Source organism: Oreochromis aureus, linkage group 7 (genome assembly GCF_013358895.1).
Source record: "Oreochromis aureus strain Israel breed Guangdong linkage group 7, ZZ_aureus, whole genome shotgun sequence".
In the NCBI taxonomy this organism is placed as follows: Eukaryota; Metazoa; Chordata; class Actinopteri; order Cichliformes; family Cichlidae; genus Oreochromis; species Oreochromis aureus.
In genome coordinates this window covers 16,764,541-16,780,702 of record NC_052948.1, presented here as the reverse complement: position 1 = coordinate 16,780,702, position 16,162 = coordinate 16,764,541, and the positions used below count along the sequence as shown (strand labels likewise).

General features: G+C 41.0%; 1 protein-coding gene across 3 annotated transcripts in view; it reads right to left on the bottom strand.

Annotated features, from left to right (window-relative positions):
- The window catches only part of LOC116332615 (cGMP-inhibited 3',5'-cyclic phosphodiesterase A-like), a 75,742-nt gene extending 59,964 nt beyond the window's left edge, over positions 1 to 15,778 (bottom strand). For all 3 annotated transcript variants that reach the window (XM_031755625.2, XM_039615547.1, XM_039615548.1), the window contains exon 1: positions 14,068 to 15,778. In XM_031755625.2, the coding sequence (XP_031611485.1) occupies positions 14,068 to 14,982 (915 nt within the window). In that variant the 5' untranslated portion in view covers positions 14,983 to 15,778. The remainder of the gene's footprint in view (positions 1 to 14,067) is intronic.
- Between the last annotated feature and the right edge of the window lie 384 nt (positions 15,779 to 16,162).

Sequence of the window (16,162 nt, the reverse complement as noted above, 5' to 3'; positions counted from 1 at the left end):
TTTCACCGCTGTCTGGAAACAATGAAAAGATGCTGGGTGAGAAGTGTGGGGAGAAGAAAAAAATGCAAAGGAAGAATTGTGGAAAATGACACGGTGGGAGAAAGGGAAACACATAAGGGGGAAAATTATACTGCTGTTTGGATAAGAGTTGTTGAGGGTAAGTAAAAAGGGAAGTACGTAAGCTAACAGCAGGTCAGTTGTGAAGGGAGGAGGAGAGGGAGTGGGTGAGGGTAGATTATTGACTTAATGGCAGAATCAAGGCTGTCAAGTGCTGCAGAGACACTGTTTGTGTAGTTTGGACTGGATCTGCTAGAGCGTGCGATGTGATGATGGAAATCTTACACTCAAAACAAGCCCACTGACCTTTTCATCCACCGGTCCCTGAATCAGAGTTAACATTGTGCCAATGTGGAAATAAATGGGTGCTTATTACATCTGTGGCAACACTGCACTCTGGCCCCCTTTATTGCAGGTGGGCGCGCGTGTTATGCGTGCATGTGCACTTTGTGTAAAATGAAGCAGATAATTATCTTTATAAGCATGTAATGTCGTTGGCTCGGGTCTCAGCCCGCTGTCCGTCAGCAACCAGAGGGGCTGGCGAGGAATGCAAAAATCTTAGAAACTGGGTCACTTCTTGAAGGTGACCAATCTTCGTTATCCCCGACATTTCCGAAATAATCAGCTCATCATAAACAGCATGAGGACCCTCTAGAGGTCCAACCATTTTGTTCGTGAAGAGGCCTGATCAAACATCTGCCTGGAATAATATGATGCCTCTGATGCTTCACCCATAACTAACAAAGAGGACACAGCTGCTAAAAAGTAATCTGGATTAAAAACCTAACATTATCACGAATGCCCAGCCAAGCTACTAATTGAGATCAACAGGCACTGATGTTTGCCTTTCTTAAGATCTAGGATAAGCAAATTTTTCTCAGAAATTGGAAACTGACTGCCGGCTGTGGCATGCCAGAAAGTGAAGCAAGGGAGAAAGGCTGAACATATTATTGTGACGTATATGCAACATAGATATCCAAAATATTTGTCTAAAAATCCAAATATTTACAAAGATTCTGGGATAAATCCCTGGAAATGAGGTGTTTGCAAAGACAATAAGACGGACTTGTTCATATAAAAATCGCCGACTCTTCTGCCAGCAAAGAATTGCTTGCACCTTTTCCCTGCTGAAGAATGAACAAAGGAAGAATGAGAGAGACTACACATCTAACTCTAGTGTGAATAAACATGCTGTTTCCATTATTTGATGTAATCAAATTTGTTCAAATTAGCGCAAACTATGTAGAAGATCAGCTACGCCGCAAATCGCGATTTGCGTATCAGGTTTAGGGGGTGAAATCTGATTAGACGAAACTCCCACGGGAGAATGAGTCCAGATTCAAATGATGGCACATGAAAAGGCTAAAAGAGAAAAAAAACTTGAAAGGAATAAATAAAAACAAACCCATAATAATTGTGTTTCTGGATAGAATTCTGACATTAAAACGGCAATGAAATGATTGAATATACAGATATACTCAATACCTTCTAATTACAGACTGATCAGATACATGTGAGACCACAGCAGCGGTCTGTGATGTAGTTTAGGAAAACGTCCAGCAGGGCTTCTATGTTAATTTTTTTCTTTTACTCTCAGAAATGTTTGTGTTGACTCAACTTTTAAGGATTGTTTTTCATTTAAGTCTGATTTAACCTTCCCTGGTTTGGGTCACTTGCCATGAAAAACAAGAACAAGAGATTTTTTTTTTAAAGAAAGACCCCCAAACACCTGGTCAGCAGTGTCCCCTTGTTCAGTGATTTCAGGTTATAGGACCAATAGATTTAAGAATCAATTGACCCTTCTCCTATTGGGATTTCTGCATGAAACAGAATGTTCTTTAGAAAACCAAAACAATGATTTAAAACATAGTAAAGCGCTCGAAGGAGCTGGATTCTGGCAATAATGGTGACTCAGCTATGAGTGCAGCTACAACAAGTCATGTGGCCCAGCTTCGGCATAATAATATTGATTGCAGATGTCACACCTGTAACAAACCTGTACAGGTTTGGTTCTCCAGTGGGAAAGCATGTCAGCTTGAACTGTGCAGTCACTCTGCTGGAACAAAAAAACGTGACAGGCACAGTTGCATTTTCAGGAAAAGGTGCAAATAGCTGCGAGATAAAGAGAGCCTACATATCTAACTGACAGACCAGAAAGAAAGGCTTTATGTAACATCTGAAATCACAGCAGATGGGAAAAGGAGAAGATTGATGGAGCTGCTGGAGAGCTGAACATCCACCTTACATAACAAAAGTGGTGTAACTAAAAGACGTACTGTAGAATTAGCTTCAGGCTCCTTTTTTCCTGTCCCTCGGACACCTGTTAGAGAAAAACCACCAGATATGACCTCAGTGACTCACTAACTCACTTCTGTGATCCTTTAACTCTTATACTAATATCTCACAAGCAGACGACCACATTGGTTCACGCCTGCGCACGGCCATAAACGCAAATGAGACCCACCTAAATGTCTTGTGTCATTTATTCGCTTTCTGTGGGCATTTTAACGGAAAATAAAGACAGAGTAAAATGTGCGCATAAAAACTAGGTGTTAGTGTGTGTGTGTGTATATGCACGCGCGCATGCAGACTCATCTGTGCAACATCTGCTCAACCAGCCCAAGGCTCCTTGCCTCTTGAGAAGTGGGTCACGTTTCCTGATGACGTCAAAGGTCCTTCTGCCTCTCCAGTTTGTGGAGTTTTGCCAAAACCACCACATGCCTTTCTTCATCCTTACAATGGAAACGCTAACCCTAAAGAATCATCAGCCAAACCTATCAGAATTTTTGAATGGCAATACTGAAGTGTGACTGACCACATGGGAAGGGGGGGGAAAGAGGGAGGGGGTGGGGGTGCAACATCACAGACACATTATGTTGGCAAACTTTTTTCCAATCTGAACAGAAGAGAAGAAAAGAGAAGGATTATCATAGATATGGAGATTTCATTCAAGCTGTCGGGCCCCGGAGGAGACGATGCAGGAACCAGAGAGAGTATGAATGGAACAGCAGCTAATGGAAAATATTATGGAGAGAGAGAGAGGGAATGTGGAGAGAGAAATCTAAGGTGGCCCTTGGCAAATAACCATTCAAAAAGCCTGGTACTCCTGTTCTAATCTCAGTCCCATTGCTATCGTCTGAGCTGTCACCGTTTCTCTTCACGACACACAGACTATAGACACACACTAAACATATGCCTGTAAATTATCATTCATTGGTTTGGTTTGTGCTACTTCAAGCAGCTAGCAGTTGGTATTGGCTAACTTGGGAAGGAAGGGGTGCCTGGAATCAACAGTGCAATATTTACACAGGATTGTGTGGCAGAACATGCATACATGGAAGAGCCTGCTGTTCATCGCAATAAACTCAGGCAGACTATAAACGGATGTCATCTACATAAAAGCAAGTTGCCCTTTGCATTGCTTAGTGTCTCCAAGCAGTGCCATAACAAATCAATGAGACCTTGCAATCTGTTTGTGCGTTTGTATATTGGAAGGCAGTTACATTGTCCAGAAAATATGCACAGTGGTACTTCATCATGCTCTTCATTATACTTAAAAAGCACAAGCATTTGATGATAGACGTAGGACAGTGGCGCTGCCTTCGTCTCACTGTTGTCTAACAACTGAACACAGGCCCACACTTCTAACTTAATACGTGAGCACTGAGAGAGCAGTTAACTCATGCAAGTGTGAGTCTGTCTGTGGGCCATTTGGTTGCTTTCTTTGCACCTTGAAACAGTAAATGTCAAGTGCATAATACTCACTTAAAATAAAGATTTAAATATTTATCATACACACACTGAACAAAAAGAAAACAGTTCCTCTAAACTTTAGTGTTCCCATCATTAAAACATAACATATAAACTCTCACTAAACTTAACAGAGAAAGACAGTCAAAACTCACAGTTACAGCTATTTCAATATCAGCAGTCACCTTAAATTTAAACCCATGCATGTCTTTGGATAGACTGGCAATGAATTGGATAAGGAGAAGACAGAAGGATGGATGGAAAACTAACTTATTTCTGAAAAATTAGCTATTTGTTGTTGCATAGTGGCTTAAAAATGTAACCAAAGTTGTCCAAAAGAGGCTCTGCACTGTTAAATTAAATGTAACCTACTTTAGTATTACCTCATCCACAGTACGTCCATAAAAATCTAAATTATGGGGTGACCCAATAGATGAGAGGTTAGAGCGCATGCCACATGGGTAATGAGTCACCAGTTTGCTTGTTATTCCCCTACTCTGTTTCCTTGCATTACCTGTCTATCTCTAATAGTATTATTAAAAAGAAAGACATAAAATTCTCCCAAAAATGTTGTTTAACAAAAAAAAATCATATGAACACCATTAATCTTCATGCCAGTTCAGCATGTACCTACAGTTATACATTGCATTTTTAATATCTGGCTAATTGAAAGTGACTGTGAAAAAACAACCCCTAACCCAAACCCGAAGACTCTTGCCACTGCAAGGGGTGAAATAGCCCGACTGACAGACAGATGTACAGACAGATTTTTTTCTCTAACATATTTAGAGAGTAAAACATAGCATTGAGCAGGGAACAGCAGAAGCCTTGTTGGCTGCAGGGACAGACGGGCTCATGGTGAGCCAGTGAGGCAGTGGGCCGGACTGAAGGGGAGGGCTCCCCAGGCAGAGGTTACAATAACACAGTTCCTTGCACCACGCCACTGAGCGGGAGAGACATAAAGCCTGCTGACTAAATCGGCTTTACGTTCGGGTCTAAAAGATTATATTCCACAGTCAGAGCTTGACCAAATGAAATAAGGTGAGATACGATACGTACTTTATTAACCAGGGAACTCTGTCATTAACAATATGAAGCTGAAACTGTTTTAACAGAATGTAGCTGAGAAAGTCTACTCCACTTACTGTGCTGCACTCAAACTTTTAATCTACTTGAAATCTCAATTTTCCAGTACTTTATACTTACACTCTAGACTGTATACCAGACGCATAAATTCTACATTTCATTCTATTAGGTTTACAGCCATAATTTGCTGATCAACAGTTTGCATAAAAATGTGCAGATGAGAAAAGTTAACCTACATAAAAGATTGAGCCTAAACTCAGCCAGATATATCCCTAAAGTAATTTTTATATACTGAGGAACAGGTAATAGTAATTCCATGATATAATATATATTTAACTCCCATATAGAGCATTGTTGGCATTGGAAAATAACAATGAGAAAGTTAGGAAATATTAATACTCTTTTCTTAAGTGAAGGCAGTGACATCAAAGTACCTATAGCTCCATATATTTATAGTACATATATTTAAACACAAACATAAATCGTGGACTGAGCAGTCTATTTAAACTAAAGGTCAATTTTATTACTGTGAGGATGTACTTACAGTATGTAAAGAAAAAGTGTTGATAATTCTGAACAAGTGGACTTTTTCAACTGTATGTTAAAATTAGTGTACCACTGGGCAAATGACATTACATTAATTACATTAAGGATTTTACAATATATGTAATATATATGTACATCTTCTAAGTTCGACCTGTTATCCTCAGTTTGTTGTTTTTAGATTCTAGAAAAAAATTCTATTTATCTTATACTGGCGTGAGCTTTCATATGTGTATATATACATATACATATATATATGTGTGTGTGTGTGTGTGTGTGTGTGTGTGTGTGTGTGTGTGTGTGTGTGTGTGTGTGTGTGTGTGTGTGTGTGTGTGTGTGTGTGTAATTTTGGAAATACACTCTGTCTTTAATGCCAGCTGTTGCACATACTTGATTGTCATTAACAAAACGTAAAACTATAAGAAGAAACTTTTACTTTTTTTAAATTAAAATTTAGAAAGTTGTCGTCTTTTTGTCTAATCTTAATGATCAAAGTGAATGTGTCGCATTAAAGTAAAATATGTTTGAATTTAAGCACAATAGAAGCTTAAAGGGGCATGAAATCAAAACAGTCAAAGAACAAGTTATTTGGATTTATAAGACAGAATTTGAATAGTTTGAATAATAGTTACTCTCCAACGCTCCTGTGTTCATGCAAGCTGTTATCAAGTTAACCTAAGGATCTGAATACCTCTATAAACACTGGCATTTTGGAAACAGTACACAGCCGGAATGTTTAAGGGACAACTCACACTACATGTTCAATTTAAATTTAACAAAAAAGTCTCAATAGTCTGAACAGTTGAAACCATGAGAAACAAACCAGGCAGTGGATTACTAAATGCAGTCATTCATCACTGAAAACCACTTCTCTTGTCATGCTCTTGAAATGTATAATCAATTAATAGCTGACTATGTTTGGATTTATTGGGCAGCCTCAGTCATAGGGGCTCAAAATGTTCCCCCTCGCTAAATGAGTCATGGCAGCAGCAGCAGCAGCAGCAGCAGCAGCGACAGCAGCAACTGTGGCCTGCTCTGTTTCTAACGCAGACACAATGACCACACTGGAACAGGGGGATTAGCTGAACTTCCCCTACTCAATCTGAACTCAGATGAAAGAGCCTCAGATAATTTTTTTGAATTTTTTCTGGCGGGGGGGAACGAAGAATTATTTATTCTGTGTTTCACACATTCTACTGCCGGTCGCTATTTCAGTCTAGAACTACATTTCCACCTCCTTCTCCTGAATACCCACACATGCCCACTTGAGCACACACCTCCTGGGGAAATGTGAGAGTATCTATTCATTCGGCAGAGGCCAGCTGTACACCTGGTGACAGCCCAGGATGGTGGTGTTGGCTCAGGTCACGGTGTGCAGGGAGAGAAAGGGCTGAGTAAATGGGCCCGCGGGCCTGTCCTCAAGGCCCTTCAACCTGCACATTCCAATTCATATAGCAGCAGGGCAACGGCAGGAATGTCTACTCATGTAAGGGATTACTGTCTTAAAGGTGGGCTCCTCTTGTGATTGAAAGGCCCTTAGGATGATAAATAGACATGAAAGCCTGAGGCACTGCATTCAATTCCCCAAACGAACGTACTGCCCATCCCTTAGAGAGCAAAAACATGGCATCAGGGTTACAGACACAAATGTTTGGATTCAAGAAAATTCTGAAGTTATTCAATTTTTTTTCAGTTTCAGACTTCAGAATTTAGGGAAAACCACCTTATGACTCTTTTAGATGTTAGATGTTTGCTTGCTAATATAAGTTTGTAAGTATATTTTCAACATATACCCTTGTTTCATATGCACTGTAAAGGCCTGACAGTGATGCTAGAAATGTTAGCCAGAAAGCAGCCCAAAGCAGCCATGGCCTAAGGACCCCAATGCCTAATTATGAAAAAAGATCCACCATAAAAATTCCACAACCGTTATTGGAACCTGGAACCAGAAGGACTTTTTCCTGGAACAATCCTTTACTAGATATTTCCTGTATTGCCCCTGTAGTCTGGCACCATCTCTCAGGCATGCATTTGACATACAGTGATCAGCCACAACACTAAAACCTCTGACTAGGTGAACTGAATAAAATTCAAATCTTGGGTTCTGTCATTTATGTCTGGGTAACTTTGACGTGCCTTGTTTGCAGTCTGAGTATCTGCAGGATGTGCCACACTAAGTTTGATCCCTCAGGGCTCCACCCCACAAGCCACAAGACACCACTGCCACCCTCTTGGTACCACAGGCATCACAGGAAACCCCAAAAATGACCTATGTTCATATTTCAAGGGTCAGAGCGATGTTTTGGCTTTTTAAAAGAATCAATATATGTACCAAATAGATCAATAAGAAGATCCTGATCTCCTAGTTGATCCGAGGACTTTAAGATCTTATAAAATCTCTATTTTTGTTTTTACCACCGTCTGTGCTCTAAAATCACTTTAGGCTGCATGTTTCTATAAACGATGCTAGCTAAATAAAGCTGAATATTCTTTACTTCTGCAGTTTCTTTGTTATTACTTTTTTCTTTAAGGGCAGTTTACCACATTTACAAAGTGGACTATCTAATATTTCTTAATGCATTTAGATCTATCTAGCAGGGATAGTGCTTACTGATAAGCCAGAGTTCCCCATATAGGCTAATTTTTTAAAGTTGTTCCTAGCCAGTTCTTAAAAGTGCAGTCTTAAATAGACAAAAAAAAAAAAAATATTTACACAATCATTACAAATTCAGTTGTTATAGCAGTAAGATAAAAAGACACTAATGAGCTATAACAAGTAAAAAAAAACTTTTCTCTAGAAAAATAAAAATATGTTTATAATTCTCAAAATAAAAAATCAACAAGAACATTGTTATGGTAATGACATGCTGGCGCAAGTATTGGCTACGTAGTATTACAAACACTATCCAGCCCTATTGGCATGCATGGACATCCACTTCTTCACCACCACGTGCGCACACTTTCTCTCTATCTTTGTCTCACACACACAGACACACACTCATGCACAAGCACGGACGCCCACATACTCTACTCATAAACACTTTTGTGCCAGGAACATTCTGTTCACCTCCATTACAGAAATAGTCCATCTTTTATGGTAACACAGAAAACTTGAGTGACATAGTTGCCTTAGTCAAGAACACAGGACAAATGAGTACAGTTCATAATCTACTATTCGATTCACGCAAAAAAAAGTTTAAAAATCTGTACTTCACTTCAGATTCTTCTGCTGTAGTCCAGTGTGAGGCAGTTACTGGGAACCTGAGGTGTTAATATGTGTGATGTGTGTTAGAACTGGAGGCCTGCATCTGTCTAGCCGTTCCAGCTGCGTTGGGTTGCGTCTGTGGTTAGAGGCCCTCCATGTTTCTCAGAGCGGATTCAACCTCTCAGCCTACAGCAGCTGGCAGCCATCAAGCTGCTGGCACCACACACACACACACACACACACACACACATGCGCACACATGCTCACACAGACGTCTGCAATTTCCATGGTAATCAGTAGAGAACCAGAGCGTGGTTGTGCCAGGGTTAGGGAAGAGAGGGAAGGATATTCAATTCAGTCCTGGACCTCTTGTTTGGTTGGCCTAAATGATCAGAGATACAGGGAATGAGCTAGTCTTATTGCTGTAAATGACTGAAATGAAAGAAGTGGACACAGATGTGTGATTCAGGAGAGTAGAGTTTAAAGAATCAAAGCTTGGGCATTATTTGTGTTGTTTTGGCCATTGTTTCGATTAGTACTGATAACTTTGTTCTCACTCAGTTAATTGCTAAGATCTAGGATCAAGGTAATATCACTAACAAGAGATTATGGACAAGAAAATTAGCTCATTGTCAAAATATAGCACTGCGTTGCCTGTGTCACGCGGCAAATTTGACATCACATCCTGTAAGCCTGTGTCGCGCACAACAATCTCTGTAGCACTTCAGTCGGTCGTGCACCTCTTGATTTTTGTAACCTGGCACGTTGCACCATGGCAACTGTAGCTTGGTTGAAGACACAAGTGTACAGTCGTAGTGGTTTTTTACCACCATTTGAATGCTATTCCAGTATGGAAGCTGAGAGACATACAGATATACAGAAGAATACATTGGAACGGTTTGAAAACTTGACAGTTTGTGGAAAAATCTTTTCAAAAAAAACACTGGACAAAGTCTTAGCTTTTGGTAAAGGCATTGTTTAAAACTATTTTTTGATCAGCTGGATACATTATTTAAAAGAAATAAAAAACAAAAGCCACTGGTATAGATAACCTGGTTGGTTTGGTTTGGTTACATAGTGTCAAAGCCATTTATCTAATACTTAAGCCAGTCTAACTACATATTAATCACTTCAGTGTGCATAATGTTGACATATTTGATTGAAGTGATTGACAAAACTACGGAAACAGCACCCAGTTCTCATAATCCCAAGAGAACCTTTGGAGACTTGGACGGGCAACTTCAAGACCAAAACCCGGAGTGATGTGGCTTCATGCTGGTTAGCCAACATGGCAGAGGTAACACATACAAATGTGGAGCATAAGCACGCTAAAAGTTGCTACTCTGCATCAGTAAAACGCAAGACTCTTCCACCATTCAGGGGGGGTAAGAGTAAGCCTGGTGTTTTGCCTGGCTACTAAACAAAACCTCAAATGACCTACTTTCATTCCTACCCCAATTCCTCCACCCCTCGCCTCCTCCTCTTCACACATGCACAGCGCAGCTAATACACGGGGACTGAATGAGGATTGAAAGTGTGAAGTGGAACGCCCAATCACAAGACACGGAACCCCATGCTGATATCAGCTTCCTTTCCAAGTGCAGAAGGAGGCTTTCAATGAGACCATTTCTAACCCAGAGGCCATTCAAGTTTAAAAAAAAAAAATTAAGAGAAAAAAAAAGTTAAAACGCATCATGTCCCATGAGGCTATGAGTTTAGAATACAAACAAGCTGCTCAGGATGAGAGTGTGCAGTGGTAAATCACTGCCCTACAGGCTATCAACAACCTCCTCCATCCCAAACACAATTCAATTACGGACAGTGCGGTAAAAATAGAGTAAGAGGAAACCTTTACAAGAGCAACAGTAATTGTGTTTGGATCCCATTCCGCAGGAAGTCATTATCATAGATTTCAAGAATATCTTCATCATCCGAGTTAAGAAAGAATTTCCTCCTCTGGCTGGGATAATATTTGTGCTGGTGTCAGTGAGAGTACAGAGAGCGGAGAAATAGCTATGGAAAGGGGTGGGGTTAGTGAGAGAAAAGGGAGTGGCTTCAAAGACCTTGCAAAGGGTGTAGTACTTTACTCCCCATTACCGGCCTGATCAGCTCTGCTCAAACTTTGCAGCTCAGGTAGGAGAGGTTGAAACAGGGCAGACTGCCTTCCTCTGCTTCTGCGCACAGAAAGTTCTATGGTGGCGCTTATGTCTGCAGCAGGACAGCCTTGGACTCAAATTTCCTCACATGCTGTGAAAAGTGATCCACACGAGTCCACACCTTATTCTCCAGTTCAATATCCCCAACTGAAATACAGAAGACCAGCTTGTCATTTCGTATTAAACCAAGACGAAGAACTATCCCACAGAGGGCCCCGCTAACTGCTATCAGATCAGCTGATAATGACTTTCTTTTATTAAGCCAAAGATGGGGGTGGGAGGTGGGGGCAACCCCAGCATTGCAAAATGCATCTATTTAGTGAGCTGATAGATGTCGGCAGCCAATTTGTGTTTAAAAAAGGGAAAATTACTGTTTATTAAATCTACTGTTGAGCAGCGCCTCAAAGCGTGACTTTGGAAGGATGGTGATGAGAATGGGGGGGTAGAGTAGCTTTGAGATTTGTGATGAAGCAAAGAAACAGATTTCTCTTTGCTCTATTTATTTTCTGAATAAACAGTTTTTACATCGTGACTATGAATCTGAAGAGCTTTGTTTCTTCTTTTTGTTTTTTTAATAAGACTCAAAGGTCTGTGAGAGAAGCTTCCTGAGAAAAATAAAGTTAAGTATCAAATGTAATGCTCCATCCAGGATTACACTGTTCTTCAAACACTTCAGTCACATAGCACTAGTGTAAACATCATCGGGTCAACACAGCGCAGATGTACTCCTTGTTATGCTGCTTCTTTAAAACATCATAACTCTCTTGAAAACAGCAAAAGGGCAAACTGTTAAAACATCAACCAGCCTCTTTACAACAAAGACACTCCTAGAAAATTACAGCCGTGTTGCTGTTAAACACTAAATATATATATTTTCATCTGCCAGCCAGATTTTTAAAAATATATAGATGTATATATTTGCTGTCTGGCATCTCTCCTGTTCCCATCACCATGTGGCGGTTGCTTCGTGGGCCCCAAAAAGTGTGACTGATCCCCTTCACCCCCATCAACCCCCGGGGATGCCAGAGCCCAGTGGGAATAAGGTGATGACTAGTGTGGATCAGTGCAAGCTTGTTTACACATTACAGACCACACAGACAAGACAGCATATGCACGCCATGTGTGGCTCAATTACATGCAGGCCGTGACTGGTCAACTGCTAAGCAGAACCATCAGAGATGAAAGGGAAGGGTGCATCACTTGGCCTTTGTTGTAGAAGCTTTAATATGTCGTGAACTTCTTCATGTTGCGCAGTGGGTGCCTGCAGTGCCGTCTTTACGTCCCACTACAAACACCTGTAATTGAGACCGTCTTTCAGCAGAGGGCTCCAGCCTGGCTGAGGTGACAATGCATGAGAGTCACAGATGTTGTAAATGTCTGCACTGTTTCATGATATTGCCTACTTTGTCAGCCGGTTTCATCCTGCTTTTGAGTGAGGTATGGGGACTGAAAACACAAAACATCATAAATCATAACTTGTCTGTTTTTACTGTGCTCTAAGCAACTGTTTTGAATCCAGTGGAGCCTGAATCCAAATGTAAAACCTGGTGTCCACCCTTTTTTATGTGTTTGACATTTGCAAGCTTTGTAAAGGTGCATTGCTGTGACTTATTGCAGTTTAGCTGTCAAATGTCTCCGTGTAGTCTCACTGCTTTGGTGTGGCATGGAGAAATTACAAAATATGCTTTACTGAACTTTTACCTTTACTCGATTTCTGAATTGTTTTAAAAGCATGGTCGCGTACACTGAAAACAAGAGCAACTTTAGAGAATAGTTCATGGAGAATTGAGAAGATATCAAAAACTATATGTAGAAATTGAACTGCTTTCTTCATGTGTAAATAAATATAATATGAAATAATTTATATTATTTGTGGGACAACTCTTTAACATCCTACTTCAAGTAAAAAAATTAAAAAATAAATACACAAAAATAAGCTTCAGTTGCAAAATCATTCCTGAATCAGAAAAAAGTGCAAAGTGTAAAATATCTAAGAGTCTTTTCGTATCCAAATTGTGTACCATATGTGTGCATGTGTGTGACCGCAAAGAAAAACAAACTAGCACACTACAACACTAACTAGCCCTGAAGGCATCTTTCAAGTGGCCGACAGTGCAGCCTCTCATCTGCCAGACTAACCACACTCATAGGTCACAATGATAGCTTTGATGGCTCTAAAAGTCAGTTTCTCATTCACTGATTTTGCATTAGAAAGGTTTTAGGAGTTGATATGAGTTCATTTGAGTGAAGCTAACCTGTCTTCTTTAACACAGGAATGCATGTGTATCAGTATCAGTAAAGATTTGAAAGTCAGTGCAACCACATTCCAGAGGTTCAAGTACAGCAAGCTCCGATAAAGTGGTGAGAAACAAGTGACATTAGAGTCCAGGACAGAAAAGCATTGGCTCAGACGTTATCTGGGGAAAACATTTGATATAAAAAAATTAGGGATGACAGGGATCAGCTTCCCTTTCTCATCAGTACTCGAAGGCATGGCTCAAAAATAGCATTCCATTTAGCAACAAAACTTCATATTTGGTACTTTATTTTGAAATGACAGAAGCGAGCTTGACATTAAACCATAGGCCTAAGTTTTTTTTCTACTCCAAAAGCATTACACTGGTTTGAAATGTGCATCGTTTTCGTGAAAAATGAGGAAAATCTGCATTAATTCATATGTTTTTCATATGTATTATCAGCTTAGTTTTTTAAAAAGGTATTTGTAATGATAGTTTGTCTAAACAGTTTAAGTGTGGATGTAAATAGGAAAAATAAATCATTTGTTATTATTGAATTTGTGCCTGAGAGTGGCTGCAATTAGCTCCACAAAATATGAGTCAAAAATGATTTGATCTGATCAAAGATCAAAGCACACCCAAGTAAACTGTAATCTTCACACTGCAAGGTTAAAAAAACCCACAAAAAACAGCACATTACTTAACAATACTACTAATAATAATTGTATTATCATATTAATAGACTTTCTGCTGTTATGGTTATTCTGTTGTGACATGCCTGACTTTTCTTTTCAAATTAGGATCCTGCAAACTGTCTGGCTTTGTTAAAATCCCTGCTAATAATAATAAAATAACATTGAAATCTGTGATCAGAACCATAAAGGGCCAGTGGTCCATGTTTTGATGCCACTGCGCAGACTGTTCCCATCTTTCCTCCACTCCACTCAAAAAAACAAAACCAAAAAACAAACAAAAAAAATTCATAGGACACAAAGCAGAAAGAGAAAAGTTCAATGGGACAAGAACTTCTTACCTGGTCTCTTTGGATGCATGGCAGAGAGGTCCGGCGATGTGACTTGCTGTTGGACTGACTGTGTGCCATGTCTGAGGCTATCACAGAACTGGACCTCCTGCGCCTTTTAAATACAGGGATCTCTTCCCTGGCCTCAGTCACAGGGGTGCAGCCCTCCTTGTGTCTCCCTTGGTTGGGAAGGAGCTTGTCAGCATACCTCGCCAGCAGGATGCCCAGCACTCCAACCAGGTACGCTACGTATGGTCTCCAAGTGGCCCGCACTTTGTGCAGAGAGAAGAGTGAGATAGTCCTGACTACGCTGATGAAAACGATCACCGATATGCCCTGATTCAACCGTACTACCATGAGTGCGCCGGTGGCCACGCAGAGGAGCACAACAACGGCCGCTGTCGTGAATGAAAACAGCTGCTCATCTGTCCCATCCAGAAGAGACCACGCCGCTACTTCGCCCAGGTGGCACAAGGTTAGGAGGGAGATGGCGGTCTGGATTAGAACCCCGCAGCGGATTAAGTACACACCGACCCAAAAGAAGGCACATACAAGGGTGAACAATGGCGAAACCACACTCCAGCAAGTTTGCAACAGCTCTGCTGCGCAGCCTGAAACGAAGTGAAGGGGAGACGATGAATGCGAGAGTCTGCTGTCAGCGCTGCTGCTGGCATCAGCTTTCCAGTCTGCACATTTGACCAGCAGAGCGAGAAAAAACGAAAGCGAGCCCACACACACCGCACTCCGGAGTCTTTGCGAACTCCATATTTTTGTAAACATCAGTCTCACCCACGACTCATAGTGTCGGTCTCGCCACAGTGGAATGACACATGTTTTCACATAACCATTGCGATCCGGTGCGCCGAAGCTTCTTTCGTAAGTGCTACTCTGCGCACCGGTACTGCAAGCTTCTGCAGGCATCGCCATCACTCATGGCAGATATGAAGTATGAGGAAGTCTATAATGCATCTATGATAGTGCGGTCATGGGACAGGACACGAGTGACAAAACAAGCGTAATTTATTGTAAGCACAAAGGAAAAGAGCACGGCGAATACGCACACACGTCTCTCCATTTACGCATGGAGATGTACTGCCAGGGAATGCACTCTCTTTTGTTTTTCCAGGTGCGGGATGAGGAACTGCTGCCCCAAAACAACATAAAAGAAGCATGGACGACAGAATTACTCAGATGTGTTACAGATCTAGGGCACCGCTTCTTTGCACACACATGTCCCGCTTTGCCCTCCTTTGTGGCGCGCCGTCTCTTTGACTTTGTCTGCTGTCATTCTCGTTCTTTTGTACCTCCACGGCCCGTGCAGCAGCACCAGCAGCAGCAGTAGCAGTCTTTGCAAAACATCCGTCCCGTTCTGCGAACATTCAGCCTTAAACCATTTGTTTCGACACTTTTCGGTTTCTCCCCAAACGGTAAGAGTCTCCGGTTACTTTCGAGGATAAAAGCCGCTGAGGAATTTAAGCCGCTCGAGTGAGTGTCCGCCAGGTTGTCGCTCAGCGTTTCGCGTGTTTGTCACCAGCTCTTTAACCAGCCGTGAGTCTCAGCTCATTCACACCCCCGAGTTCCTACTTCACACAGGGAGCAAGATATTGCAGCGGCAGTGAAACCCCCAAATCCTCCTCAGCCAGCCCAGCAGGCGTTGTCCTCACCAGATCCTCACATATGTAGAATTTTTTTTAAAACATTTTTTAATACATCACCATGTAACATATACATGCATATGAGCATTTGTATACGTTTTTTTTTTAAGATAGAGAAAATAAAAATGATTTTTTGTAAAAAAAAAATGTGGATGACCTATATTTCCCTGGAGTTTCTCTCTGTGTGGAGTAATTACGGGGTATTTAGGAACAAAAATTCAAAGCATGTTACATCACAGAGAGTTTATTTTCATTTATCATTTTCTTACAGTATTTTTTGTCCCAAATTTTATTTTATTTTTTCAGGAGAACCAAGCAAACTTCAGAGCTTCAAATTGCCTCGAGATGAATTCATTTTTAATTGAGGCTATGCGCAGATGCTGACGAGAGAAACGGGGCGCTCTGCATGCGAACTGTAGTTGGGCAAAATTCCAGTGCTGTGGTTGTCCTCC